Here is a 27,003-nt window from a genome sequence, read left to right on the forward strand (position 1 = left end):
AGGGCTAGCTCTACTGAAGGGGTGGAGGCAGTGTGACTCCAGCATCCCGCCCTGTCTCTCAGGGCCTGAGTTTACACCTGCTTAGCTAAACATCTCTAATGAGTTCCCTGGAGAAGGTGAGGGTGCATGCCTCAGAGATAAGGCTGGGCCTTTTCTCTACCTACCACATCCCCCAAGTTGGACTACATAGGGGCCTTCTAGTCAGAAGACCTTGGTGACAGTATAGACTCAGGCATCCATTCTCTTTTACTTTGTGCAAGTTCCTTGTTTGGGCCTCATTAGTTGTTCATCCAACAACTATTTACTGAATGGCTCATTTGTGTTTGGTGCTGAATTCTCCAGGGACAAATACCTGTCACATCAGGCATGAGCTCTGTTTTCATTATCTGTACCCTATCTTACAAGCACACCCACCTTACCTAATTCCTGCTGGGTGAGTGTGATGAGGGCCATCCGGTGGTGTTTTGCCCCATTCCCTTCTTGTTACCTCTAGTACATGATCCCACGAGCTATTTCATGTGTTTTCTAGATCCTCCAACTCTTTCATTTCCCTGTGAACATGCTTACATCTCTCCCATACCAAAACAAACAAGAACCTAAAACTTATCCCTTAACTTGATGCCCCCTTCACTACTATGATCTTTTTCAGTCAACAGGTCATAATGAAAACACCTGCTATGTGCCAGGTCAACATTAAACTAAGTATTGGGGACAAATGATGAATGAGAAGCACTCCTTGCCTTCCAGAAACTCATAGTCTGGTAGGGGAAATAGTTGGGTAGGTAGGTAATTACACATCTATGTCTCTGATGGGTACTCTATTAGGTGGGTTTTAGAGGGCCATTACAGTACATAGGAAGACTCCCAACTGAGCCTGGGTGCGCAGAATGAATGGGAGTTAGTCAGGTATAGAGATGGGAGGATGAAGAGCATGAGAGGTGAAGTGCATAGAGTGTGCAAAGGCACTGAGACTTCAAAAAGCTTGGGTGACTAAGGGAATATCAGTTGGTTTTTGTAGAGAACTTAAGGGGCTAGAAGTGAGAGATGAAGCTGAATGGTGAATAGAGGGTAGCTAGGGAGAGCTTTGCCAGCCATGTTATAAACCTAGGATTTTATCTAAAGTCAATGGGGAACCTGTGAAGTGTTCTCTCCGGTTAAGTAATGTGATCAGGTCTGTGTTTTTGAAGTGTTTCTTGGAAGAAACATCTACAGTTCCCAACATTTTATTTTAGTTTTTTGAAATATCCTTTTCCCATGGCTTCTGTCACACCATAATTTTTTGATTTTTTTTATTTCCTCGTAGTTTCTTCCATCAGCCTCTCCGCCAATCCTTGTGTTAGTGTTCTTTTAGGACTCTGTCCTAGGCCTTTCTTCTTTCCATCCTCCCAACTCTCTCAGGCCCACCTTGGTCACCCATAAGACTTCCTTTACCACCTAATGACTTCCAAGAACTCTCTCGTAGCTGCAGACCTATCTGTACTACTAACTGCTCATTGGCTGTCCCTGCTTGGGTAGACCACAGTCACCTTCCACCTGCTGAATTTATCACTGAGTTCATTATCTTCCCCCATTGGCTTTTTCTCTTATAATTTCTATCTCTGGTCTTTCAGCCAAAACACCTAGCACCAGTATTTATTACTAGCATTGTTATTATTGTATGACATTTTGGTGGTTTTAAAAACTACCAAAAATCCTAGTTCTTTTGGAATGTTTGGAAGCTCCCTTTCAGGATGACTGCTCTTGGAAACTAGTTACACTGCTGTGACTGCTCCCAAGCCACGAGAAGCAGTCATGTGTCTGTACTTTGTCTGACAGTCCCAGCTGAGCTCCACCTTTGAGTTGTTCCAGCCCAGGTATCAAATATGTGAATGAAGAAGCCTCCAGATGATTCCGGTCCCTAGCTCAAGTCACCTCCAGGAATTTGAACTTCCTAGATATCATAGAACAGACATGCCATTCCTGCTGTTTGAATTCCCAGACTATCTGAGCATGATAAAATGGCCATTGTTTTATACCACTGAGTTTGTGATGGTTTGTTACATAGTAATCATAATGAATATACATATAGAAAAATACACATTTCCTAAGTATACAGTTTGATGAACTTCACAAACATGAACACACCCATGTAACCAGCACTCACATCAAGAGTCCAACTCTCGATTTCCAGTCAATGCTTTTCCAACGGTAATCACTATCCTGACTTCTAATACCACAGTTTAGTTTTGGCTGTGTTTAAACTTACATAAATTAAGCATCAGTTTTTAATCCTTCCTTTTATTTTCCCTTCATATTCATCCAATCATCAAGTCCTGGTGGCCTACCTTCTAATGTCCACATGTCCATTTCTCTGCATCCTTACCACTCAAATTTGGACATTACCAATCTAACCATGGTTTCTTTCACAGTTCTTTATTATACAAGGATAAAATCTAAACTCCTTAACATGGCCTACAAAGTTCTCTAGTACCTGACCTCCGTCTGTGTCTTCAGCCTCATCTCACAGTATTTCCTTTACATGTACCCTAGGCTCCAGACATGCTGTAACTGATTGTAATTCCCAGGGCACCCTTGACATGTCGATTCTTCCTTGCCTAAATATGTGCTGAGCCTTTGAATTGAAATTTCCATTTCTTTTAACATACTTTTTATTTTCAACCAATTTTAGGATTACAGAAAAGTTACAAAAATAGTACAGAAAGTTCTTGTAAACTTCTTACCCACGTTCCTGTTATCATCTTATATAACTAGAGTACAATGATCAAAACCAAGGAATTAACATTGATACAATACTTTCAACTAAACTACAGACCTTATCTGAAACTTTCATATCTCTTAGTTTATTTTAGTCTTGTTTGTTTCACAAGACTGCTCAGACATCATCTCCTTCTGGAAGGCTTCCCAAGTCCCTGCGCCCTTCTTGTCCCTCAGCCTCTAGACACAAATACGCTATGTGTGCTATTCCTCCATAGCACTTAACTACACTATGTTGCAATTGTCTGGTTAAAGGGCTGAAGTCCTGGAGGGCCTAGGCCGGTCCTAATCGATCTGGAATCCCGCCTGACATAGAGGCGTTCTTGAGTGCAGGTGTTGAGTAGCCGAAAAGAGCGGTCAGCACCCAGAGGTACTTGCCAAGCCTTGCGCACAGTCGGAGCAAAGCCGACCTAACATGCTAGCAGTCAAGCCCTCTCTGGGACACCGCTTTACAACAGGCACCGCCCACCTGCTGACACCTTCACTCAGACCTACCCTTTTGCGCTAGCCCCATCCCTTCCACGCCCACCCTTCCACTCCAAACATCGCCCAGAGGCCGTGGCCCTGTCCCTTCCGTGCTAGCCCCTATCTCTCTCCTAAGCCCCGGCTCTCCTGTCTTTGCAGGGCTGTTAAAGTCGCGTCCTTTCTTACGTCCCGCCTTCTGCCCTCAGGCTCAATCTTTCCTTCCCAAGCTCCACCTCTAGCCCGTGGACCTCCGCCTCCCTGCAGGTCATTCCCCGGCACGATAGAGTCCCTCAGAGAGGAGGGGTGTACAGCACGAAGAGGCGGGATCTGGGTAAGAGGCGGTACTCCGCTCTCACAAGGCCGTCGGAGACCCCGCCCCTGCGTTCGGCCGTTGCTGGGAAACAGGTATCCACGCTCTGGCTGAGGCCTAGCCCAACCAATGAGCTGGCACGCCATTGCCCAGTGGTGCGTCTCTGGGCAGTTACGTGTAGTGCGCGGGGGCGCGGATTGCGTGGGGCGCGGGGCGCGGGGCGGGGCGCGGCTGGTGCGTCTGAGGAGTGATGGCGGCTGCCTGAACTCACCTAGCGGTTCCGCGGCAGTCGGGCCTGGTTAGGGTCGGAGTTCCGTGAGTGAGCGGTGAGTATGGGCCAGAGGGCTCCGAGAGCACGCGAGGGGATGGGAGAGTGGGGCATGACGGCCTCAGTTTTGGGTTGTGGGGAGGCAGGGCGAGGGGCTGGCATGTGGTGAGGGGCCGAGTCTCAGGTAGGGGAGGAGGGTTAGAGCCTAGGAGTGGGTGGGCAAGTAAGGAGCTGGCTTGTATGAGGGGCTGCGATGCTTACCGAGGGACCAGGTGGAAGGGACTTGTGAACAGGAGGGGCTGGGGCTTCTGTGGGCGGGGGTGAGGGACAGCGCCGGGACCCGAGTGTCGGGGTGAGGCCCGTGCAGGGTGGGGGAGAGAAAAGGGCAGAGGCAGGGGCGTGCAGGCTGCTGGTGAGTTTGTGAGGGAGTTGAGGACAGGGCATGGGAGGAAGGACTGAGGGTACTGAGACTTGGATAAGGGTGAGAGCTTGTCTCTGAAGTCTCATTCAGAGGACTGCCCTGGCCATTGCGAGTAATACTTGTAGACTGAGTAGGACAGCTTGGGTAGAAGTGTGCACTTGGCCCTTCAGCTCCTGCGGGTCCTACATATTTTGGAGGACAAGAAAAAATAAAGGCATCATGGGCGAGAGTAACTATGAAATCATTTTGAGGCTTAGTGTTCAACAGAGTAATCCCTGGCACCCCCGTTCCCTCAGGTTCCTCCTGGGGACTGCAAACTTGAAGATGGTCTCTCTCATGGAGGTTTTTGGGCTGTGACTGCCTGCTTTTGTTTTCTTCCCACCTGATCCTGGGCAACCTTACTCTTCTGCTGCCCCTCATCTATGCTGAGCTGTGGGACTTTGATGGTTGTCACGTATGTTGGATTAACCACGTTCAGTTGCTAATTCTACTTTCATGGGAGTCACATGGTTTGTCACCTACATTATATTTAGGTTCCCAAACAGGAAGGCTTTGCTCTCATATTTTTACAGTTAAATTAAAAAAAACAACAACACTGTTGAGGTAAATTTATATGCAGTAAACTGCTTGTATTTAAAATGTACGTGTTTGACGTTTTGACATGTTTACATCTGTGAAATCACTTTCAAGATACTGAACATTTCTATCACGCCAGAAGTTTTGTCCTGTACCTTTGTAATTTATCCCTTCCTCCATGACCTAATACTTGGGTCACTTTTTTAGCATTTTCAGGTCCCTATCTTCCTGCTGACCCACATGCACATGAAAATTTTGAAAGTTCTGCAAAGCAGGATTGGCACTCAGTAATGATAGCCGGCTTCACACCAATACGTTTTCCTCTCTGCTGAAAGTCAGCCACAAAGCCTAGACATCTTCCTCAACATCAGGAAGAGCTAGGCCTTTCCTCTCTAGACCCTTCTCTGAGAATTGGGGGCAGCCGAAGTTCCCATTCTGTTCCAGAGTCTCAGCATCAGAACCAACTACTATTCAGTTCCATGGTATGTTTTCATTGCTTCTCTCTGGAGGCCAAAAAGGTTTTCATGCTGGTGGAACTCTTGGCAACGTGTCCAGACTGTCAGAACCCTGTAGAACCTATATGTATCGTAACAGGGTTTAGAGCAGTGATTCCTAAACACTGGGCTAAGGATTTTGTCAGTCCATGATAAAGTTTTCATCCACCCAAGTTGGAAGGAGAGAAAGACAACATATGAAACATAAATTTTTCATTAAAAAATTTATTCTGAGATTATTATTTCTATTTTGGTGTTAAAGCGCTCTCCCACTAGTGAAGTAATGGTAATAAAAGATGGTGGATTTAAAAAAATGGTCTTATTTGTCAACATTAATAGTAATACTCCTACATTTTAATATTTAAAAAATATTTCTACTGGTTAATAAATTCCAGAAATTTAGATTGATCATGATGTGGTTGTTGTATTATGGTGAGGAAGCATGTCTTTATACAGTAGTTCTAAATAACTTCCATCTCTGAACAGCATTACGCTTTATAAAGCAATCTCACATTTTACTGGATTTATATAGATACCTTGTGAAATAGGCAAGGGCAGGAGTTCTTATTTTATAGATGAGGAATCAAATTCAGAAGCCAGAGGCCACATAATGATAAAGTGCCAAAGCTGAATCCAAAGTTTGGACTTGGAGAAAGAAAGTTTGTAATAGAGAGTGTAGGTGATGTGGACTAAAGAGGCATATGATGTATAGGAAGGGTTATGATGACATGGAGGACATTGTAGTGGCAGGGAGCATTTTTTATGATTTGCAATTGATGAAAGATGAAAGGTAGTCTGAGGGCGACATAGGGATGAGGGTTCTGCTTAACAGGGTGGCAGTGACATAGGAACAGGTATGCATCATACCTGGATCACATCATGATAGCAATAGGATGCTAGGTCAGAGGGTTCTTTGGGACTATTCCAAATTCTTGGTTATTCTGGAGAAATCACTGGGCTTGGTAAGCTTATTGTTTGCTACACTGAACTCTTTGTTGAATAATACAACTGTTGAATATTACCTTAAGTATAATGGACATATAGCTCCGTAGTGGATCTGAGAAGATGAAACAGATGAGGATGATGATGTAGACATGGAAACATGTTGTGTATAACCATTTATTCCACATCTACTCGTGCCAGGCATTCTTCCAAGTGCTGGAAGAACAAATTCATACATTCATATATTAATTCCTTTTATTTAGCAAATACTTTAACATATAGTCTGCCCTGTGATGCTCACATTTGATGAGATAACAAGATAAATAAGACATGGTTCTCTGAGGTCTTAAGAAATTCTCAATCTGGTTAGGAAAGATAGGCACATGAAAAAAATAATTTAAATTTAGAGGGAGAATAAAATATGAAAATATATGATAATGAGGTGATTACTTCTCTGTATCTATCTCAGTCTCTCCCTATGTTCCAATTATATATGTTCAATGATCTGCTATATATTTCCAGATGTACCTCAAATTTAACATGTCCAAAAAAGAACTCATTGTCTTTGCTCTGAAAGCCTGCTTTTGCACCTTATGACCCATCTCAATCCAGGCAAGGACTTCTGTGTCATCTTCCACTCTTTCTGCTCCTTCACCCCTTGCATTTAATCCATCATTAAAATCTTAATATATTTTCTGTTATCTCCCTTTTTATTTCCATTGCTACAATTTCATTGTTAAAGCTTGAATTTCTTCATCTCTCATCTGTACTTCTTTTTTCTCCCAACAGTCTCCTGCTTTCAAACTTGTTTTTTTTCTTGTTCATCCCTGGAATGATCTTTCTAAAAATACAAATCGGATCATGGAATTCCTCAGTTTAAAAACTTTTGGCTCTTTGTGTTTTGTAGGACAACATCCAAATTCTTTAATGTGGCATCATTTGGCCTCAACTCACCTCTCCAGCCTCATCTCCTGCCACTCCTTATACTCTGTTCTAGCTTGAATAAGTTGTTCACAGTTCCTTAACAAACTTGTTACTTTTTTTGAGCCTTGAAATCTTTGTAATAACTGCTTCATCTACTAGGAATGTTTTTTCTTCTCTGCTTGTTGAACTTTCCTCATCTTTAAGATCTAGTTCAACCTCACTCCTTTTTGACATCTTCTTTGTCACCCTCACCCAACAAGGGTAGAGATAAGCATGTGTATGTGACATGGGGATTCACTGTTGTAAAGGGCAATTACAGTGTGATTCACGTTGTGAGTTACAAGGGGTCCGCTGGAGTCAGATGAGAGGATTCCCTGTAAGAAGCAGAGGTGGTACTGGGGAGAGGTAAAGTAGTGAGTTGGGACCACACTGATAGGCCATTTGTCTTACACATATGGGCTGAGGGATAGCCAAGTTATATAAGCGGAACTCTAGGTGGTTAGGCTTCTTTGAGGTAGTACCCCCCCTCCCCCCCTTGTCTTCCTATGAGGTTTTAATCCAGCTTTTCTGCTTTCACTACTTAAGATAACAGTCCATCCATACCTCTTATATCAATATCAGTCATCTTGTCTAGGAAGAGAAGCCTCAGGATTTTACTGACCTGTTCTTAGGTCATTCTGGTCCCTTTCTATCTGCTGTAGGTATTGGCAGGTATATCCCTACCCCCAGTTCCCTTTTTTTTCTTTGCCTCTCCCAGGGCAAAGGTTCAGAAGTGGGACTGAACCACTTCCTGTCTTGTGGTTACTGTTCCAAGGTTGGTGAACACTGGCTGAGTGTGCCTGTGAGGCTGTATTTGGGGCTCTAGGTGAGTGCCTAATTTTGGCTTTTTGTGGGTCTGAAAGATCATCTTCTTCACTTTTTTTCCCTCTGTGGCTGGAGCTTAAAGGTAAATCTGTAAAGGGGGCAGGGGTCCACTTTTTTCCAGCCTTTGCTATGGGAGAAAGAGACACAGTAATAGGGTGGTGATTCCATAATCTTTTTTGTCTTGTTCTGAACTTTGCAGGGTTAACAGGGAGTGAGGAAGTCTAACTAGGTGATGAGGAACACCAGACCATGATTTCTTTTATTTCTGCAGTTTGTGAACAGGGCCAGATTAAGTGTTGGCTTTTAGGTTCTGAGACACAGATTCCAGCCTGGGTCTTGTCCTTGAGGTCTTTGTAAAGAGAGCAGGTGGGGGTGAGGAAGGGTACTGGAGGCTAGTCCCCCTTGGGTCTGTGAGCAGTGCCCTTTGTTGGTCAACCAGTGGAACAGAAGGGGGCACCCAGGTACATTGCAGTGCAGGTTGGTTAATCTTTGGAACTGAATTCTAGAAGCTGGAGGCAGTTTAATTTTGGACACTTTAATGCCTTGCTTTGCTGAGATTGGATGCGTGGCCTTCCTTCAGCTGACTGGGGTATAAGTGTGAGGTGGTGAGGAACGACATGTTAGGGCAGGTTACATCTTTCCTCTCAGTCAGAGGTGAGGGCATCTAAGTTGAACAGGATCAGGAGTGGGAAGTGGGGAAAGGTAAGTGTCATTTACAGAGCACCTGCCTTTATGCCTGGAGTGCTACAAGTTATCTTATTTAATTCCTAAAACAATAACAATACTTTTTGTCAGAAATTTATAGGTGAGGGATCTGAGGCTCCAGTGTGTGAAATGATTATTTAAGGTCTCATAGCTGGAAAGTGGTGCACTGAGATTCAAGCCTTTGTTTGAGGGGCTCCAGAACTCATGCTTTACCTACTTCTTTCTGTTTCTCCTGCTTGACCTTAGGGTGTCTATTTGTTTTTAGTCCTCAAATGAGATGTGATTGAAAAAGCAGTCTGTAAACAATAATACTCTTGTCTCAGTCAGGGTCTTTGCAGGTAACAGATGGCATAAATTGAGTTTGAGAAAACTTAATAAAGGGTCAGTGTTTACAGAGATATGGGCAGAGTTTAAGGAATCCAGCAGGGATGATCCAGTATCTCAGGGCTAGTAACATGAGACTTCTCATGTTACCAAGATTTTCAGCTGTTGGCTTTGCCTTCTTCATCCCATGCCTACTTGGGACTGTAAGTATTTGGGCAGATGATGGGTAAGTACCTTTTCTGCTGTATTCCTGCTGCTGATAGTAGTCTGAGTGACTGTTTTTGATGGTTTATAGGAAACCATGTGTGAAAGACTGAGCTTCCATTCTTTGGCTCTGCCACCTTCTCACTCCTTCTCATTTCCCCCACCCCCACTGTCTTGGGTGAAATGATAGATGGAAGGTTGGCTGCGGGTGGTAGCGGTAGATATTTGCTTCCCTCTTTCAGATTTTGCATTTTTGCTTCCCTCTTTCAGATTTTGCATTTACCTGAAGTGGCACCCATCCTTCATTTATTTCTGTTGACGACCTTAGAGAAAGTGGTATACCTCTTTTTTTCTCTGACTAATCCTGTACGTTATTTTTTGTCAGTTATTCCCATTTTATTTACCCATCACCTGTTATTTTCTTCAGATTTCTTTTCCTTACTTGACAAATACCTTTGAGGCTTCCCATTCTACAACCAAACCAAACCAAACAATGAAAATTCTCTTGACTCCCCACTACCCCTCCCAGCTTCTTTAAACTGTTGCCCTCTTTTCCTCCTCTACATTACTGAATTTCCTGAAATTGCATCTTACTCGTCTTTGGCTTGTAGTCATTCTTTAACCATTTTCTGTCTTTGTTCTACTTAATCTCTCTGTAGGCTATATACTATGGGCAACCTCCAGTTTCTTGAAATGTTTTTCCCCTTGATTTCTAGATTACCACTATTTCTTGGATTTCTCCTTCCATTTCTGGCTACCTTCATAGTTTTCTTTGAGCCCTCTTCCTTTGCTTTCCTAAATCCTGGTTTTCCCAAGGAGGTCACCCTTAGCTCTTTTTATGATCTGCTGATCTCTGGATGATTCCATCCACTTTCATAGCTTTATCTACCAAGCTGATGACTCCTGGATTTATATCTCTAGTCTTGATTACACTCTTGACCTCAAATATAATATTTTTACTTGTCTTCTGGACATGATGGATATTCTGTATGTGTGTCAAAACTTAAAGTGTCTAAAACTGTACTCATTCTCTTTTCTAAAACACAGTTCCTTTTGTTATTTGTTCCTGGTCTGTTAATGGCATTATGTTTTACTGAGTCTCCTATACTTCCTATTAGGGTCTTCTCTTATCCTCCATTCATTTACCATGTCTTGTTGCTTCTATTTCATGAGTAAGTTAAATCTGGAGGCAGATTTTCTGCATATGCATCCCAGTTGCACTAACTGGCTGGCTGGTTTTGACAGTTTATTTAACCTTTCTAGGCTTCCTCATGTGTAAAATGGAGATAATAGTATATCTAGTGTTTTTATGAAGCTTAAGTGAGTTACTATGTGTAGTACTTAGAGTAGAGCCTGGCACATAGTAAGTACTCAATATATATTAGGTGTTATAATTATTTTAAAGTCATCATTCAGTTCCACAGGCATTTTTGAATGCCAGACACTGTGTTGCCACTGAATTTCAAAGATGAATGAATGATATGGTCACTTTGTAAAGGAACTTGCTATTAATGGCAGAGATATTATAGATGTAAATAATTTCAATATGGGATGTGCTAAGATAGAGGTGAATATCAGATTTACCTTTTCTTTTCTAATCTTGACCATACCACCTTAGTTCATACCATCCTTTTTTGTTTAAAAAAAAAAAAAAAGATTGTTGAAACAGATGCTCATAAATTGTCCACTGCCGTCTGTCTCTCTGCTCCACCTTATACTGCTATTTGACATGTTTTTTAAAGACAAATTTGATCTTGTCATTTCCTTGTTTAAAAACCTCCTTTGTCTCTAGGGTATCCATAGATAAAACCCAACCTCCTTAGCATGGTATTCAATGATATTAAAACCTTCACCCATATTTACCCTTCAACTAAATATTATATCTTCTCTGTGTAGTCCATAAGCCACACCAAATATGCAACTGTTCTTCCGATTTGTCATGCTCTCATAGTGCCATATTTTTGTACATATCGTTTTCAATATGAACAAGGCCTTTCCCTCTGCTCTTTTTGTGGCTAGTGTCTATCATTAAAGATTTAAGTCAGATACAACCTTTCTGAAATCCTCTTATAACCTCCCAGGCAGAATTAGTTGCTTTCTTTCATGCCCCCATGACATTTTTATAAATACTTGTGTTTATAATATTTACTAGAATTTTTTAAATGCTTCCCAGCAGTTTTTATCCATCTCCATATTTCTAGTGTTTATGTACCAAAGTGCCCAGTACTTTATCAGCGAGTGAGTCTTGACTGCTATTTAGGACCGGCTCCACCCTTTGTAAGACTGTCTCCTGTCCCATAGGGGGTTTCATTAAGCACAGTTGCTGCATTCCTTTGGTTGTGAGCTGGTAATGATGAGGGAGAGTATCTGGGTTGAAGGGGATGGCAGTGTGGGGCTGTTGCCAGGTCCTTGGGTTTCTTCAGCCCTTGTTGAGTATAAAGAGGAAGGACAACTAAACCACACCTTTCCTCTGAAGTTTTTACTTTTATGAGAGACAATACTGCTGAGGGGTGTGGTGGGTGTGAAAGAGGAGGAACTGTGAGCCAACAGCTATTTTGGTACTTTTCCCCTTTCTCTAGTGAGGGTGTCATGTCATGTCCCCAGGAGTGAGTATGGGTATCTGACAGGAGTGGGGAATATGTGTGTATATAGGAGTGTGTCCATTGTTCTGTTCTTTTATTGGTTCTGCATTTCCACCGTTTAAGAGTATTCAGACAATTAAGGGTCTGTTTACCCTTTCCTACTGGGCAGGTTTCTAAGGAGGGAACGGTAATAGGCAGAATAAAATTTATTCCTTAACAGTGGGCTGGAGTCAGATCAAGACTGGGTTTCTTGATTGCTTCTTTGTTCATTTGTCCGTTTCTTCATTCATTCACTCATTCACTTAAGTATTCATACATTCAACAAATATTGAGTCTTTAGGCACAACGATAAATAAAACAGATAAACCATGCCTCTATGAACTTACTTTGTAGTGGGGAATATAGACAAATGATTTCAGGTAGTGAAAACTGTTAAAAAGAAAATAGGATTAGGGAGCTAGAGACTGAAGGTGGGAAGATGTGCTATTTAGATAGAATTGTTGAGTAAGGCCTCTCCTAGGAGATGGCATTTGAAAAGACCTGAGAGATGGGAGTATTGTGAAGATCAGAAGAGCATTCCAGGCAGAGGGAATGGGGAAGTATTCACAAAGGCCTGTGTGTGTAAAGTGTGAGTGAGGAAGAGGATGGTAGGAGTTTACACAGATTAAATTATATAGGACTCTATAGGCCAAGGTAAGGGATTTGGATAATGACTAGTGTGATAGGAAATCATTGAAGGGTATTCAGCAGAGGAGATATATAATTTAGGTTTTAAAAATATCACTCTGTTTGCTCTGTGAAGAATAGAGTCTCAGGGGACAAGACTGGGAGCATGAATGCCAAATTGGAAGCTATTGCAATAGTGAGACCTGTTTTGAGGGTAGAGATGATAGAGTTTGCTGATGACCTAGATATTAGAGGTAAGGAAAAGAAATGAGGATAACATCCAGGATTTTGGCCTGAGTGTGTAGGTGAATGTTGATTATTATGGAGATAGAGAAGGCTGAGGGCGTAATAGGTTTAGTGGTAGAAATGAGTTCTGTTTTAGGTATGTTAAGATTAAGCTGCTCACTGTGTGTGTGTGTGTATTTGTGTGGAGTTTTCAGTGGAATAGTGGTTCTGAGTTCTTTCTGCTGGGTAGTTGGGAGTGGCAAACTTCTGTTGATCTCTTCCATTCTCTCTTTTTGAAGTAGATTTGCAAGTCTGGACTGGTCAGTAACTTCTTGGCTTACCACGCCAGCCGGGGTATCTTCTGGCTCCATGGCCAGCTGCTGGCTCCTACAGACCGGATGAAGCTGACTGGAAACACAAGTGGAGAAAGCCTCCAGCTGGCAAAGTCTCAGAGTGTGGTCCTCTGGCCACTGGCCCTGCCCAGCCTTCCTCATGGAGAGGATGAACTGGCTGAGCAGACTGGCCTCCCGGGGCCCTGGGCACCGTGTACCTCAAGGGGCCAGTCTGCAGACCCCTGTCATGGCTGACCCTGAGACTTGTCTTATGGTCTTCAAGAATCACTGGTCCCAGGTAGGGGACTATATGCCAAAAGGCCTAGTCTGCTGGCTTCCTGAGTCCTCCTAACCTCTGCATTCTCTCATTGTCCCATTTGGTCACCTTAGTCATCTTAGATTCCTTCTTTCTTCTGTCCTGTTGTCCAGGTGGTACGAATCCTGGAGCGGCAAGGCCCCTGGGTAGCTCCTGGGGGTGCAGACGATCTCAGTGCTGTGCGCAACCATACTTACCAGATGTTGACGCTGCTGGCAGAGGATCGTGCAGTCCCTTCAGCCCCCACTGCCCCTGGGCCCCTTCTGGAGTTTGCCCTGCGCGAGGATCTGCTAACTCGTGTGTTGGCATGGCAACTTCAATGGGATGGTCTTGGGGATGGGGTTGAAGAACGGCGGGCCGAGCAACTGAAACTATTTGAGATGCTGGTGAGCGAAGCTCGCCAGCCCCTGTTGCGCCATGGTCCAGTTCGTGAGGCTCTACTGACCTTGCTGGATGCCTGTGGCCGCCCTGTGCCCAGTAGCCCAGCACTGGATGAAGGCCTGGTGCTACTTCTCAGCCAGCTGTGTGTTTGTCTGGCCCGGGAGCCTTCATTGCTTGAGTTCTTCCTGCAGCCACCTCCTGAGCCTGGAGCTGCCCCCCGTCTCCTCCTCTTTTCTCTCCTTGTTCCCTTCGTCCATCGAGAGGGCACCCTGGGCCAGCAGGCCCGTGATGCCCTACTCCTGCTTATGGCTCTGTCAGCTGGGAGCCCCACCGTGGGCCGCTACATTGCAGATCACTCTTACTTCTGCCCGGTTAGCACCCCATGGAAAGGGGGGAGGTAGGGTATGGTATGTGGGCATTAGACAGGAGGTGGAGAGGGTCTCCGTATCAGGGCTCTTGCCTCAGGATCTAGCCCCATGGGTTTGAATGCAGTGCTTGGAGGTGGGGTGGGGATGAAACATAGACTTAGGTGGATAGACCAAATACTAAGGTTCTTCATGGGCCAGTGTTCTTAGGTGACTCTGGAACATTGGATAATTAAATACCTGCTCTGGTAATAGCTCTTCCCCTACTCCAATGAAAACTCCGGTTTAGTAGCTCCCCTGTTCCTCTATTTTATATTGTCTGAGCCTTCATAACCTATCTTTGGGGATGGCCAACAGGTGCTGGCCACAGGGCTGAGTGCCCTGTACTCCTCACTGCCCCGAAAGATTGAAGTTCCAGGGGATGATTGGCACTGCCTGCGACGGGAGGACTGGTTGGGAGTGCCAGCCCTTGCGCTCTTCATGAGTTCCCTAGAGTTCTGCAATGCAGTCATTCAGGTGGGACTGGGGTTCCCAAAAGGGCTAGCCTGGGGACATGGTGTGGGAGGGTGTACATTTTCTGGAGTTCTGCTATTCTGTCATCTTTGGGGTACGGTACCTACTTGTACCATTCTACTTTCATTCAGACAGTTGTTCCCCTCACAATCCTCCCACCTCCTTCTTGCACCCCTACAGGTGGCTCACCCTCTGGTGCAGAAGCAGCTGGTTGATTATATCCATAATGGGTTCCTGGTACCTGTCATGGGCCCTGCCCTGCACAAGGTGAGAGTCATGGGTAGCAAGACAGAATAGGGGAATAGGCCCGTGGGTGGCAACTTCAATGTCAAGACCAATGTGGGAGACAGTGGGCTAGGTACTCCTTCCTTCTTTCCTTGTATGTTCCTGGCTTCTCCTTAAAACTCAGGGAAAACAGCTCAGTGTATGTGCAGGGAAACCTTAAATTTCCAAACTTTCCCTTCCTTTCATCCAGACCTCTGTGGAGGAGATGATCGCCAGTACCGCCTATCTGGAACTTTTCCTACGGAGTATCTCAGAGCCTGCCTTGCTCCGTACCTTCCTGCGATTCCTGCTGTTACACCGGCATGACACTCACACCATCCTTGACACCCTCGTTGCCCGTATTGGCAGCAACTCCCGGGTATGGCCTTTACCTCTGTCCTGGCTTAGTTGGATGAGCCGTCCTCGCTCTCTAACCTTTGTTCTGGAATGGTATTAACTGCCCTTCTTTGGCCTTTGTCTCCAGCAATTGACTTTAAAGTTGACAGCATTTACTTTCTAGTTATCTAACTTTTAACCATTTTGGGTACAGATTTTAATTTACTCACCTGCTTTTGTAGTTTATGACTCTAGAACACAATTTCCTCTTGTGGATGACTTTGACTGCTCATTATGGCTATATGTTTTGCCATTGTGTTACACTTGTGTTGTAGCATTGATACGAGGTTCTTTTTAGCTGTGTAGTGCTCTGTGGCCTGTTGTGGGTGACTCAGGATCACTTTTTTAGGTTTTGTGTCTGCTTTGATAGCTGACCCAGCTGCTGCTAGTATGCTTACCTTTTTTTCCCTTTGGATTTGTTGTATTTGAACTGCTATATCTTGGGGCACCCATCTACCTACCTACTTACATTCCTTCTTGAACATTTCTATTGAATGTTCACTATGTACCATAATGTTCTCTAGTACTGAATATAGTGGTAAACAAGGTAGACATGGTTGATGATTTCATGAAGCCTTCTGTATAGCTTAATTATGTTGGCCTGACTTTGTAACTTCTGTAGCCTCTTGTGGCTTAAAGTAAATCATACTAACTAGCCAGTCCGTGTGCCTGACTATTTGTATTAGTTTCCTGTTGCTGTAATAACAGATTACCACAAACATAGTGACTTAAAACAACACAAATTTATTATATTTATTAGCTAACACGTTACTAAAATAATTGAAAATTGTGGTCATTGTAATGAAAACCCAAACATGGTAGAAAAACAAACAACCTCTCTGAGGAGGGACATTGTGCTGAGACTTAAAGTCATGAGGGAGTTAGCTGATTGAAGAGCAAGTGGAAGAACAGTCTAGCCAGATGGAGCAGCATGCAAAGGTCAACAAATAGGGAGGAGCTCAATGTATTTGAGGACATGAAAGGCCAGAGTGATGCCAGGAGGTGTAGTGGGGGAGAAGGGAATGAGATGAAAGTAGAGAAGTAGGTTGGGTTTAGATCATGCTTGGCCTGTAGACCATGGTAAGAAGTTTGGATTTTAACTATCAGAAATGTATATAAAATAGGAGTAATAATTTCCATATAATAAGGATCTGAAGTATTTCTGGGGGAACAAAGCATTAATTTAGCCGTGGACTTTCTGGCATTTATTTTGGCTCTGGAACCATTTTTGTTTCCTTCTTTTATTATATATAACTGGAGTTCCATGGGTCCTTGTGTTTAAAACAGAATTTCTTGGATCACTAAGTGTTCTAGAAAACTGTTGTACATAATTGAGGTACTTGGTAGTAGGTTCCAGGTAGGTGAGGTTCCCAGATATGTTTTGTATAGGTGAGGTTTCTGAATAGCTAAGTTAGGGTATATATGAGATATTCTAGTCTCACTCCCATCAGACAAGTGTTTCTGAATCAAGATGTACACTTTCAAATTTGAAAGTGACAATAATTATAAAAACTTGAATTATAATTCAAGAGATCTAAGCTCTTCCTTAGATCTCTTGAATTATAATCTTTGGGAGCAGGCCTATGACATGCACATTTTAAAAAATGTTCCGGAAAGTAATTATGATACATGTCTTAGTTAAGAATTATTGGTTTAAACCAATAGAGAATAGATGTGAAAGCTTGAATTTTACAAAGATATGAAACAATTTTATTTCTCATTATGTTGACGTTAGACCTTGGTGTTATATCTGTTTAACCTCAAGGAATGCCTCTTCATGTTTCGGGACAGTTGACAGTTGATTGCCCTCTTGCGGTCAATTTTCTTTTTTCTGTTCTGGCCTCTATCCATCTTGCTTTTGTCTTAATCTTATCCTAACTTCTTTGATTCTCCCTCATTGTCTTTAGCCTTTAACATATATTACTATTAGTGTAGCATTTGGTCCCCTGGTCTCAGGAACCTTTTATGTTCTTGGGGTATTTCTTCTTGGTTCCTGGTTCTTGGAAGAACCAGATCTCTTCTGATTTCAGGATGCCATGCTGATCATGCAGATGCTTTCCTTTCCACTGTTTTTGCCCTTTTGAGCTTGATTATGTTGGCCTGACTTTGCAACTTTTGTAGTCTCTTTTGTGACTTAAAGTAAATTATACTGACTAGCCAGTCTGTGTGCCTATTTGTATTAGTTTCCTATTGCTGTAATAATAGATTACCACAAACATAGTGACTTAAAACAACACAAATTTATTATCTTACAGTTCTGTAGGTCATATGTCTGACACGATCTCTGTGGGCTAAGATCAGTGTTGGTGGGGCTGTTTTCCTTTTTGGAGGCTCTAGGAGAGAAGATCCATTTCCTTGCTCATGCAAGGTTTTGGTAGAATTCATTTCATTGTAGTTATAGGACTGAAGTTTCCTGGGTTTTTTTGCTGACTGTCAGCTGAGGACCATTTCTAGCTTCTAAAGGCCAACTGGTTTTTGGTTTATGGCCCCCTTCTATCTTCAAAGCCATCAGTGGTGGATTGAGTCCCTCTCATGATTAAAATCTCTCTTCCTTTTTTTTTTTTTTGACCTAGCTGGAAAAGGTTCTTTTTTTCTTTTTTCTTTTTTTAAGATTTTATTTATTTATTTTTAGAGAGAGTGGAAGGGAAGGAGAAAGAGAGGGAGAGAAACATCAATGTGTGGTTGCCTCCCACATGCCCCCCCACTGACCTGTCCCTGGCCCACAACCCAGGCATGTGCCCTGACTGGGAATCAAATCTGTGATCCTTTGGTTCTCAGGCCGTCACTCAGTCCACTGAGCTACACCAGCCAGGGCTGGAAAAGGTTCTTTACTTTTAAGGACTCTTGTAATTTGGTTGGGCCCACCTTGATAAGCCAGGATTCTCTTTCCATGTCAAATTCCATAACCTTAATCATATCTTCAAAGTCCCTTCTACCATGTCAGATAAAATTTACAGGTTCTGGACATCTTGATGGGGGGGCATTCACCTTCCAGTGAGTCTGAGTGTTTTCATTGCTAGTTAAAATGGTCATTTAGAGTAAACCTCCTTAACATCTATGCTATCTAAAATGTGAACTGCTGTCTTATCTGTTTCTTACTATGGCTGGCTTTCAGTTATTAGTTAGTAAATGTTGAGCACCTAGACTGTGTAGGCAGTGGCCTAGACTAAGACCCAAAAGTTGTCTTCAGGGAGCTCAAGGTGTCTGACATACTTACCATAAGAGGAGTTTATAGCAAGTGCTGTGGGGATTCAGAAGAGTGAGGGAGAGCTTACACTTGTCTGTTCTCTTTGCCTATCCAGGGGATAACCACCCATCTTCCTTTTCTAAAACAAAAGGTTTCCACTATTGTGGACCCACCTATTTTTTCCTTTTCCAGTCAGCTTTCTTTATCCTACCTTGTGAGAGATAACACTGGTGTTGAAGTGACTCAGACTCCTGTTCACAGCCCCGCCCACTTCCCAGCTGCTATTCTTCCAGGTTCCCCCTCTCCCAGGTTTCCTCCTCAGTAGGCAGTCCAGTTAAGGTGCTGCTACAGTCTCTGATGACAGGCTTCACCTATTTATCATGTTGCTGTTGTCTGCCGTTAGTCATTTATTCAGTCCTAGTATTTCCTCGGGTCTCTTTTCATGGATATTCATTCCATTTAAGTATTGCTGGAATCTCTGCTGCCCAGTGGATATAGCCAGAGAATCTGCTGATGTGTATGGTCTATAAAAGACATTGAATTTGACACATGGTGCATTCCTCTCTGTTAATAGTGAAGTCTTCCAGACAAACATGTGATCATTTATTGAATGGTTATTATGTGCTAGGCCTTGTGCACATCGTTCCTTTAGGAGTGGTTGGTTGGGCCTGGGGCTGGGGGGGGGTTCCCATTTGGTAAACATATTGGAGGGTAGAGTGCTCTTATGGTAACTCCCTCCTGTCTCCTCCCGCCAGCTCTGCATGGTCTCTCTGAGTCTCTTCAGGACCCTACTGAACCTCAGCTGTGAGGATGTCCTGCTGCAGCTGGTTCTCAGGTACCTGTGGGGGCCGGGCTGAGGGATGACAGATCATGAATCCTCAGGGCCTTGTGATTGCTGGGGCAATGGATTGTATTGGGGTTGCTCATGTGTTTCCTATTGGAGCCAGTTCCATTGGCCTGATGTTCCCCCCGGCCCTGTCCCTCCTTCCTGATTCATCCTGTGTCCCTTTTCTGCTATATTTCCCAGGTATCTTGTCCCGTGTAACCATGTGATGCTGAGCCAGAAGCCAGCTGTGCGTGATGTGGATCTATATGGACGAGCAGCAGACAAGTTTCTCTCCTTAATCCCACGCTGTTGTCGGCACCGTGCCCCCAGCCCACCCCGTCCAGAGCATGCCTCGTGGGCACGAGGTGGGCCTAGCAGAGAGTCAGGGAGAAGGGAGGATACCACGGGTATGGCCTGGATTCTGGGGGAGCCTAATAGGAAAGGGTGGGGGGAGAGTGGTGGCCATGAGTGGTATTCCATCTTTGCAGAAATCATGAGGGGTCTTGTGAGATGGATCCTTAACTCCACCAAAGAAATAGCTTCTGAGCAAAGTTGTTCTTCTCTAATCCAGTCTTTTTCCTGTTTCCATTGTTTCTTTGGTGCTGGTGGTGGTGAGATGGGGTGGTGGATGAGGAAAAGCTTCATTTGGAGGATGGAGAGTCCGTTCTGCGGCCTCATTGTTTTCTCTCTCAGTTTTGCTAAGTGTCTTATCCCTCCTCGTGGACCTCTGTTTCTTTGATCCCACTTATGCTCTTCTCCCATCTGCAGGCCCTGGAAGCCCAAGTGTTGACTCCTCTTCTGTGGTGACAGTATCCCGGCCCTCCACACCATCTCGTTTGGCCCTCTTCCTGCGACAGCAGAGCTTAGGTGGCTCTGAGTCCCCAGCTCCAGCCCCTCGCTCACCAGGGCTTGCTGCATCCCCAGCCTCCAGCCCTAGTCGACGGCCCAGCCCTGCAGAGGAGCCTGGTGAGCTGGAAGACAATTACCTGGAGTATCTGCGTGAGGCGCGCCGTGGTGTGGACCGCTGTGTCCGAGCCTGCCGTACCTGGTCTGCTCCCTATGATGGCGAGCGGCCCCCTCCTGAGCCCAGTCCTGTTGGCTCCCGGACTAAGAAACGCAGCCTACTGCCTGAGGAGGACAGGGACAATGTGGGGGAAGGGGAGGAGGAGGAGCTGGGGAGTGGTGGACTGGCTGGGGGTATAGGGGAGGGCCCCAGCCACTTGCCACCTCCTCAGCTCAATGGGATGTCAGGACCATGGCCTGAGGGGGCCAAGAAAGTTCGTCGGGTGCCACAGGAGGGAGCTGGGGAACTGCTAGAGGGCACCTCTGAGGGCATGGCAGGACTAGAAGGCTTTGGGCAGGAACTCCGGGATCTGGAGGTGGCATTGAGCAATGGGGGAGCTGGCTCAGAGTCTCCCTTAGAGCCTCCACTACCTCTTGAGGAGGAGGAGGCCTATGAGAGCTTCACCTGTCCCCCTGAGCCCCCTGGCCCCTTCCTCAGCAGCCCTTTGCGGACTCTCAACCAGCTGCCAAGCCAGCCCTTCACTGGTAAGCTACTTACACTAGGCCTTTTCCTTTGTGTACTCTTTGCATGTTTTCAACATTGTGCTGGTTTCTGAGACTTCTCGGCCATGTCATTTCTGTGCACTTGCCTAGCTCCTCATCCATTTTGCTTGGGTTCCTTCCAGATACATATCATGTCGTACTTGTGTCTCTCTGTCTGTGCGTACATCTTCCATGCTTGTGCTTTTTTGAGTATTGAATTATGTTTGAGCCTTGTATGTCCATTTTATGAGCATGTTCCTCCTCTTCCCCGCTCTGGCCACTTCTGGGATTTGTGATCAGGTTATTCTCTGTTTGGTGTTTCCTTGTGAATCACAGCAATATATCTGAATCATGTGGAAGACATACCTTCTGACCTGTGTATGAGGCACCTGTCTGTAAACCATGCTGTTCTCACCAGTTATCTGGCTGGGTCTTAGCTGTCCTGTCAGCTCTTCTGTGGCCCAGAATCAGCTCTTCTGGTGTTCTTCCGCTACTCAGCCATGGCCTCCTTTCTCTCACCCTCCTCAAAGAAGGACTCACATTTCAAGTTTTTCCTGTTCCCTGTCCTTGTATCTTATTGGTTGCCATTACTGTCCAATAAAACTTTTTAAAGGATTTATGGTTAATAGTAAAGGAGTAGGTAGAGTGAAATACTTCTTTAGGACAAATGACAAAGTGTGGCCCTGAGCTCATCAGCTGAGTTCTTTTGGTCTCTTCAGGAGGCCCTTGGAGCTAGACTTGACCTGAGTGGCTGGGCTAACTCCTCTTTGTTTTTGTTTGAGAGATGCTTCTATCCAGCCCAGCCCTCAGCTGGTTGTTCTTATTCCACACCCTGTGTGAGGGTGAAGAAAAATGAACAAAGAAACCACTTAGGCATTGGACTAAGCCTACCTTGAGTTAAGATCCCATCTGTGCCACTGATGCATGTAAATCACTTACTACAATGCTGGTACATTGTGAGAACTCAGCATATGGTAGCTTTTTCTGAGGATTATCATCTCTGAGTGCATGGCAGATACTAGTTGGCCAAGGCAACCACCTACCTCTCTGGTTGTTTGTCGTCAAGTTGTCATGCCTTGATCAGTACATGTTCTAACTGGGTCTGGGATATGTTGCCATCCTGCTTGCACAGCATTAGGGATTCTGCTTTGGAGTCCTGATGACTCCCTCTTGCAGACTACAGAAAATATCTCTCTTCATTTATTTGTTTAGTGTTTGCTTTGCTCCTTCCCACTCAGTACCACTAGAAGGTGGTATGCAGGTTTTACCACGTTCTTGACACATTAATTGAAGCTCTGTCCTTTTACTACTTTGTAGACTCATCTGAGCTCTTTGAATTTTCTCTTGTTAGAAAAGTGCCAGGAAATGAGAGGTACAGAAGGACAAAGTTATAAGGTATATTAGGACCCTGTTAACCTAGAGTTGTTTTGGAGCTAAGGCTAGTTGTGTGCGTCTGGATTGGAGAATATTCTAGAATCTTTTCCAGGATTCACTGCTTCTGGTTCTTCATTGTTCTCCTGTTCCAATTCCTAGGGAAGTTCTTAGGTACACTTCCTTTCCCCTATAGATCCCTGATTGGACAGACTGTGATGGTCTGGGGTGCTAGTGCTGGGGCTTTGGCCTTTTTGACACCAGTTCTCCCAGTGGACCCTTCTAATCCCTTCTGTTATCGTCTCCCCTACCAAAGGGTCTGCTCTGAATTGCTTTTCTCTGGTTCTCAACTAAGTTCTTTTTTCCCCTACAGATTCTCTTCCATCTTCTTGATTCCCAGCTCCTGAACAGAGCTGATTTCTTCTTTCGTTCTCCAAAGGTTTCTCTCCTGACTTTAAGTTGGCCCATATAAGTCACCTTCTTTGCCTTTGCTACACTTTTTTCTTGCTTTCTTCTTGACCCAAGTCTAATGTTATCCTCCGTTTTGCATGTAACCTGATATCCCTTTTGGTCCTAATCATTTTCTCACTTGTTCTTTCTTCTGTTGTGCCTCTTGGATGAAGCTTTTTTTTTTTGAACAAAAGAAAACTAGAAAATATTATATAGCTTATAGCTATTATTGAATACTTACAATTTGCTAGATTTTGGGCTAAATGCTTTATGTTAGTCTTTCATCCTCTTAATAACCTTATAAGGAGGGCATATTTTCTTATTTTACCAGGTAGGAAATTATGCTTGGAGAATTTTATTTCATCCAATAACTAGTAAAGGGTAAAGCTGAAATTTGAAACCTGTGATCTGACTCTTCAGCTTAAGTGTGTGTAAAGTTAGTATCTGGACTCTTCTTGTGGGTCCATGTGGTGCTTGCCATTTTATCTTCTCCAGAATAGGTGGTCACAGGATATTTAAACATAGCCAGACACTTGACATACAAATAATTTTTATCTAGTAGGGGGGGGTCTCTTGTTTTTGGAAGGAATGAGTGCGATGTGCATTGTGTTCAGGCCTTGTATCCTTGTGCCCACCTCCCCCAGGCCCCTTCATGGCTGTGCTCTTTGCCAAACTCGAGAACATGCTGCAGAACTCCGTCTATGTCAACTTCCTGCTGACAGGGCTGGTGGCCCAGCTGGCCTGTCACCCCCAGCCCCTGCTCCGCTCTTTCCTGCTCAACACCAACATGGTCTTCCAGCCCAGTGTCAAGTCCCTGCTGCAGGTGTGCGATGCATGCATGCATGGGTGCGTCCAGGGTCCATGGTGGGCCAGGCCCGCAGCTGGAGTGACCCTGGGGGGCTGGGGACAGGCCCAGTGGGACTAGAAAGGACTGTATCAGTCCAGAACTACCCAGAAATGTCATGAAGTTGTGCTTCCTAGGTGTTGGGCTCTGTGAAGAATAAAATTGAGAGCTTTGCAGCTTCCCAGGAGGACTTCCCAGCACTGCTCTCCAAAGCCAAGAAGTACCTCATTGCTCGTGGCAAGTTGGACTGGGCTGAGGGCCCTGCAGCTGGACCTACTCCTCGCCGCTCTGATCCTCTAGGTGAGGCCTACCCCACTACCCTCTCCTGACCCTCCCTGCATATTAATTAGCCTAGATTAACTGAACACTTACTAAGGGTGAAGCCTTGTACTGGGTACTGGGAACTTGAGTCTTGGTGTTTGTTCTCAGGCTCTGGTCAGAAGATGATATACTTCTATCCACCAAGAGCCAAATCAGCAGAACTGCTCTAATAGTTGGAGACAGGCAAGAGGACAGAGTAGTGTCTGGGTTAGATATTGTTACAGCTTGGTAAAGGACATGGCATTTGGCATGGACCTTGATAGATGGGTAGGACTTGGATAGGCAAAGGAGTAGGATGGCCTTATTCCTTTGTTTAGGGGACAGCATGAACTCTTTAGTTGGAGCAGGGGATTTGGAAGATGGTGGCACACTTAGTTGGTAGTAAGGCTGGAAAGATTTGACCAGAGCAGAAGGTTCTCAGAGTAGAATTTGGGCTGGGTAATTGTGATCTTTAGGCAGTGAGAACCCATTGGAGGTTCTTAGATCTGAGAGTGCAGAGATAAGTATATTCATGTACTAGGTGAATTGGAGCTAAGAGAAAAAAGATGGTTAGGTCGAGCAGTCAGGATGTGACCTTTAAGGTTTGAATTAGAATAGTAGAAATAAAAAGGAAAAATTTGATAAGGTGGAAATGGGATGGAAGTATTGGCAAAATTTGGTGAGTGGTTGTGGGGTACAGGGAAGAAGGATGAGTTAAATATGACCATGAAATTTTAAATCTAGATCTTTCATCAACAAATATCTGAATACTTGCCGTATGTGCTATGTATTGTCTTTGGTATAGGGAGGTACAAGATGAGATCCCTGCCTTCAAAGAGCTGACAGTCTAGAGACTAGAGGAATGTTATAACCAAGGAAGCAACGTCTCAAAGGCGGTGTGATCCAGAGCAGCAGGAAAGGATTAACTTTGGATAGGAAAAGATTTTTTTCCTCCTTTGAGTCAAATGAGGAGAGATGAAAGGAGGAAATGATACATACCAAAGGAGTTGTGAGGTATGGAAGGGAAGGTTAGGGAATTGAAGTTGTCCTTTGTTAATCAAAGTAGGAGGCAAAATAATATGCCAAGAGCAAGAGAGCCGATGTAAGATGGAGCTTAAGGGGAAAAGTGCACGGGTTGGTAAGAGAGTACCAGAAGGGCTATTATACAGCTGTGAAGACCCCGTGAAGTTCCTTAGCATGATTTCCTGATGGTCTAGTACTGTGAATATTTCTTGTTTCCACATTCCTGGTACTGTGTTCTCTGTGAAGGGCCCAGGGATACAAAGGTAAGCAACACAGAGCCCATGCCCTTAAGCTCACAGATTAGTGCATGAGGTAGATGACATGTGAATGAGTTATTAATACAATATGATTAAGGCAGTAAAATGGGAAATCAGTGGAGGGCAAATCAGATTTCTTAGAGAGGTGGGGATAGTGAAATGAAGCCAAGAATGAAAACAGTAGAGAACAAAATTAAGGCAGAGGGGATTACGGAAGCATGGCAAGAGCTTGGAGGGTTCCAGGAAGAGCAGATAGGTGTGGATCCAAAAGCAGGGTGGGGTCTAGAGAGTTTTGAGAAGAGGTTGGAGGAGTTTTGAAGGGTTCTGAATGCCAAATTCAATAGATACAACTAACATCATTCTGTAGTCAGTATCAGAGGTAGAGAATGGGGACCATATCATGATCTAGACTAGAGACTAGAGCCCTACAGTGTAGGGTCTAGATATGAATGTAGATCCAGAGCCAGGGATTTAGAGCATTAGAGGAGAGAGGTCAATATCTTAAGTGGCTCATTTGAGGCCAAGCTGACATGAAGTTGTCTGTCCACAACCAGTGGGAAGGTGGCTTTGGTGAATATAGGAGAGGGACTGGTAGAAGGTGAAGTGGCACAGGAGACCAGATCTTGGAGAGACAGTGGAGGATGACAGAAATGATAAAGTGTCTGAAATACATGATTGCATATATAGCCTCTGTGAGTATTAAAGGAGCAGAGGATGTGGGTCAGGTAATACAGATAGGCAGGGCAAAGGTGGAAGTGGTTGACTCAAATTCAGGAGAGTGATAGGAAGCATGGAGTAAAGTCATGTTATGGACTAAGGAGAAATAGCTTGGTTATGGAAGAATAGTGACTAGAAAGAGGAGAGGTAATGGAATTCCTCAGGGTGAAGGAGCGTGGAAAAGGAAGGGATCTTGGTTGGGAATGAAGTGGCTGAGGTGTTGACTTATTGGGAAGACTGAGGATGGTTTCCTGGGTGTGGAAGCTGAATAGAGGGCAGGAGGCTGGGCAGTCAAGAAGTACATGCACCTAGGGGGTAGGGAAGTTTTGTCTCTTAGATCAAGGGGCAGTTTGCCTGACCTCCACACCCTCATGATACCCCTGTTTATTTGCAGTGAAGAGCCGGAGGCCATCCTTGGGGGAGTTGCTTCTGCGGCATGCACACAGTCCAACCAGGGCCCGGCAGGCGGCACAGTTGGTTCATCAGCCTGGGAGAGATGGCACAGGACTTGGCCTAGGTGGGGGCTCCCCTGGGGCTTCAACTCCGGCTCTACCCCCCCGGGGCGGAGCCACTGAGCGCCAAGGTGAGGCTCTGCGAGTCAAGAATGCTGTCTACTGTGCGGTCATTTTCCCTGAGTTTCTCAAGGAGTTGGCTGCCATCTCCCAGGCCCATGCTGTCACCTCACCTTTCTTGTTGGATACTTCAGAGGAGGGGAGTATCCTTCCTGTCTCAGACTTTGGGCCCCTCAATCCTTAACTTTCTTCCATGCACAATCAGGGCCTTGAGTGGCCTGGGTTGGGGCCAGGGTGCAGGCTCCTTTTTATGTTTGGAGGGAGTGGCAAGAGGACTTTTTAATTTATTTCAGATGAATGTTTTATGGAGAACTTGTTGCAATATGTATAAAAGGGAAATCTCTATTCTGTGTTAATTCTTCTTTCCCACCCTTTTTCTATGGGGCTGGGCCTCGAAAAGATTGTATGCAGTTGGGGAGGCAGTCAGGGATATTTTCTTTCTGCTGAGAATGTTGATGCCAAGGTTTCAAGGTATTCTAGGCTGGCACGCAATCCACTGAGCCAAACCAGCCAGGGCTGTCAAGGTTATTCCTTATTCCCTTAGAGGGTGAGGGAACACAAAGCCGAGGGAAAAAAGTAGACACTCTCTCACTTGTCTAAGCCTGAGAAGGAAGAAGCAA

General features: G+C 44.7%; 1 protein-coding gene across 7 annotated transcripts; it reads left to right on the forward strand.

The window, feature by feature from the left end:
* The first annotated feature begins 3,736 nt into the window (after positions 1-3,736).
* FHIP1B (FHF complex subunit HOOK interacting protein 1B) lies at positions 3,737-26,735 on the forward strand. Of its 7 annotated transcripts, XM_045202837.3 has the most exons (13): positions 3,755-3,855; positions 4,515-4,672; positions 13,024-13,354; positions 13,486-14,124; positions 14,476-14,634; positions 14,812-14,898; positions 15,107-15,274; positions 19,234-19,313; positions 19,506-19,669; positions 20,073-20,852; positions 23,315-23,493; positions 23,652-23,814; positions 26,206-26,735. In XM_045202837.3, exons 3-13 carry the CDS (start codon positions 13,217-13,219, stop codon positions 26,565-26,567), a joined length of 2,919 nt encoding a protein of 972 aa, XP_045058772.2. In that variant the 5' UTR covers positions 3,755-3,855; positions 4,515-4,672; positions 13,024-13,216; the 3' UTR covers positions 26,568-26,735. The 7 variants fall into 7 exon arrangements, with proteins under 7 accessions (XP_045058770.2, XP_024425102.2, XP_071077546.1 ...); XM_045202835.2 differs by lacking the exon at positions 4,515-4,672 and having other exon boundaries at positions 3,737-3,855; XM_024569334.3 differs by lacking the exon at positions 4,515-4,672 and having other exon boundaries at positions 3,749-3,855; positions 13,027-13,354.
* The last annotated feature ends 268 nt before the right edge of the window (positions 26,736-27,003 follow it).

The sequence above is a fragment of the Desmodus rotundus genome, chromosome 5 (assembly GCF_022682495.2).
Source record: "Desmodus rotundus isolate HL8 chromosome 5, HLdesRot8A.1, whole genome shotgun sequence".
Classification (NCBI taxonomy): Eukaryota; Metazoa; Chordata; class Mammalia; order Chiroptera; family Phyllostomidae; genus Desmodus; species Desmodus rotundus.

Coding starts and splice junctions, on each gene's coding strand:
- FHIP1B (XM_045202835.2), top strand. CDS start 13,217: ATGGAGAGGATGAACTGGCTGAGCAGACTGGCCTCCCGGGGCCCTGGG. Junction 14,635..14,811: donor TCTGCAATGCAGTCATTCAG/GTGGGACTGGGG, acceptor GCACCCCTACAG/GTGGCTCACCCTCTGGTGCA. Junction 20,853..23,314: donor GCCAAGCCAGCCCTTCACTG/GTAAGCTACTTA, acceptor CACCTCCCCCAG/GCCCCTTCATGGCTGTGCTC.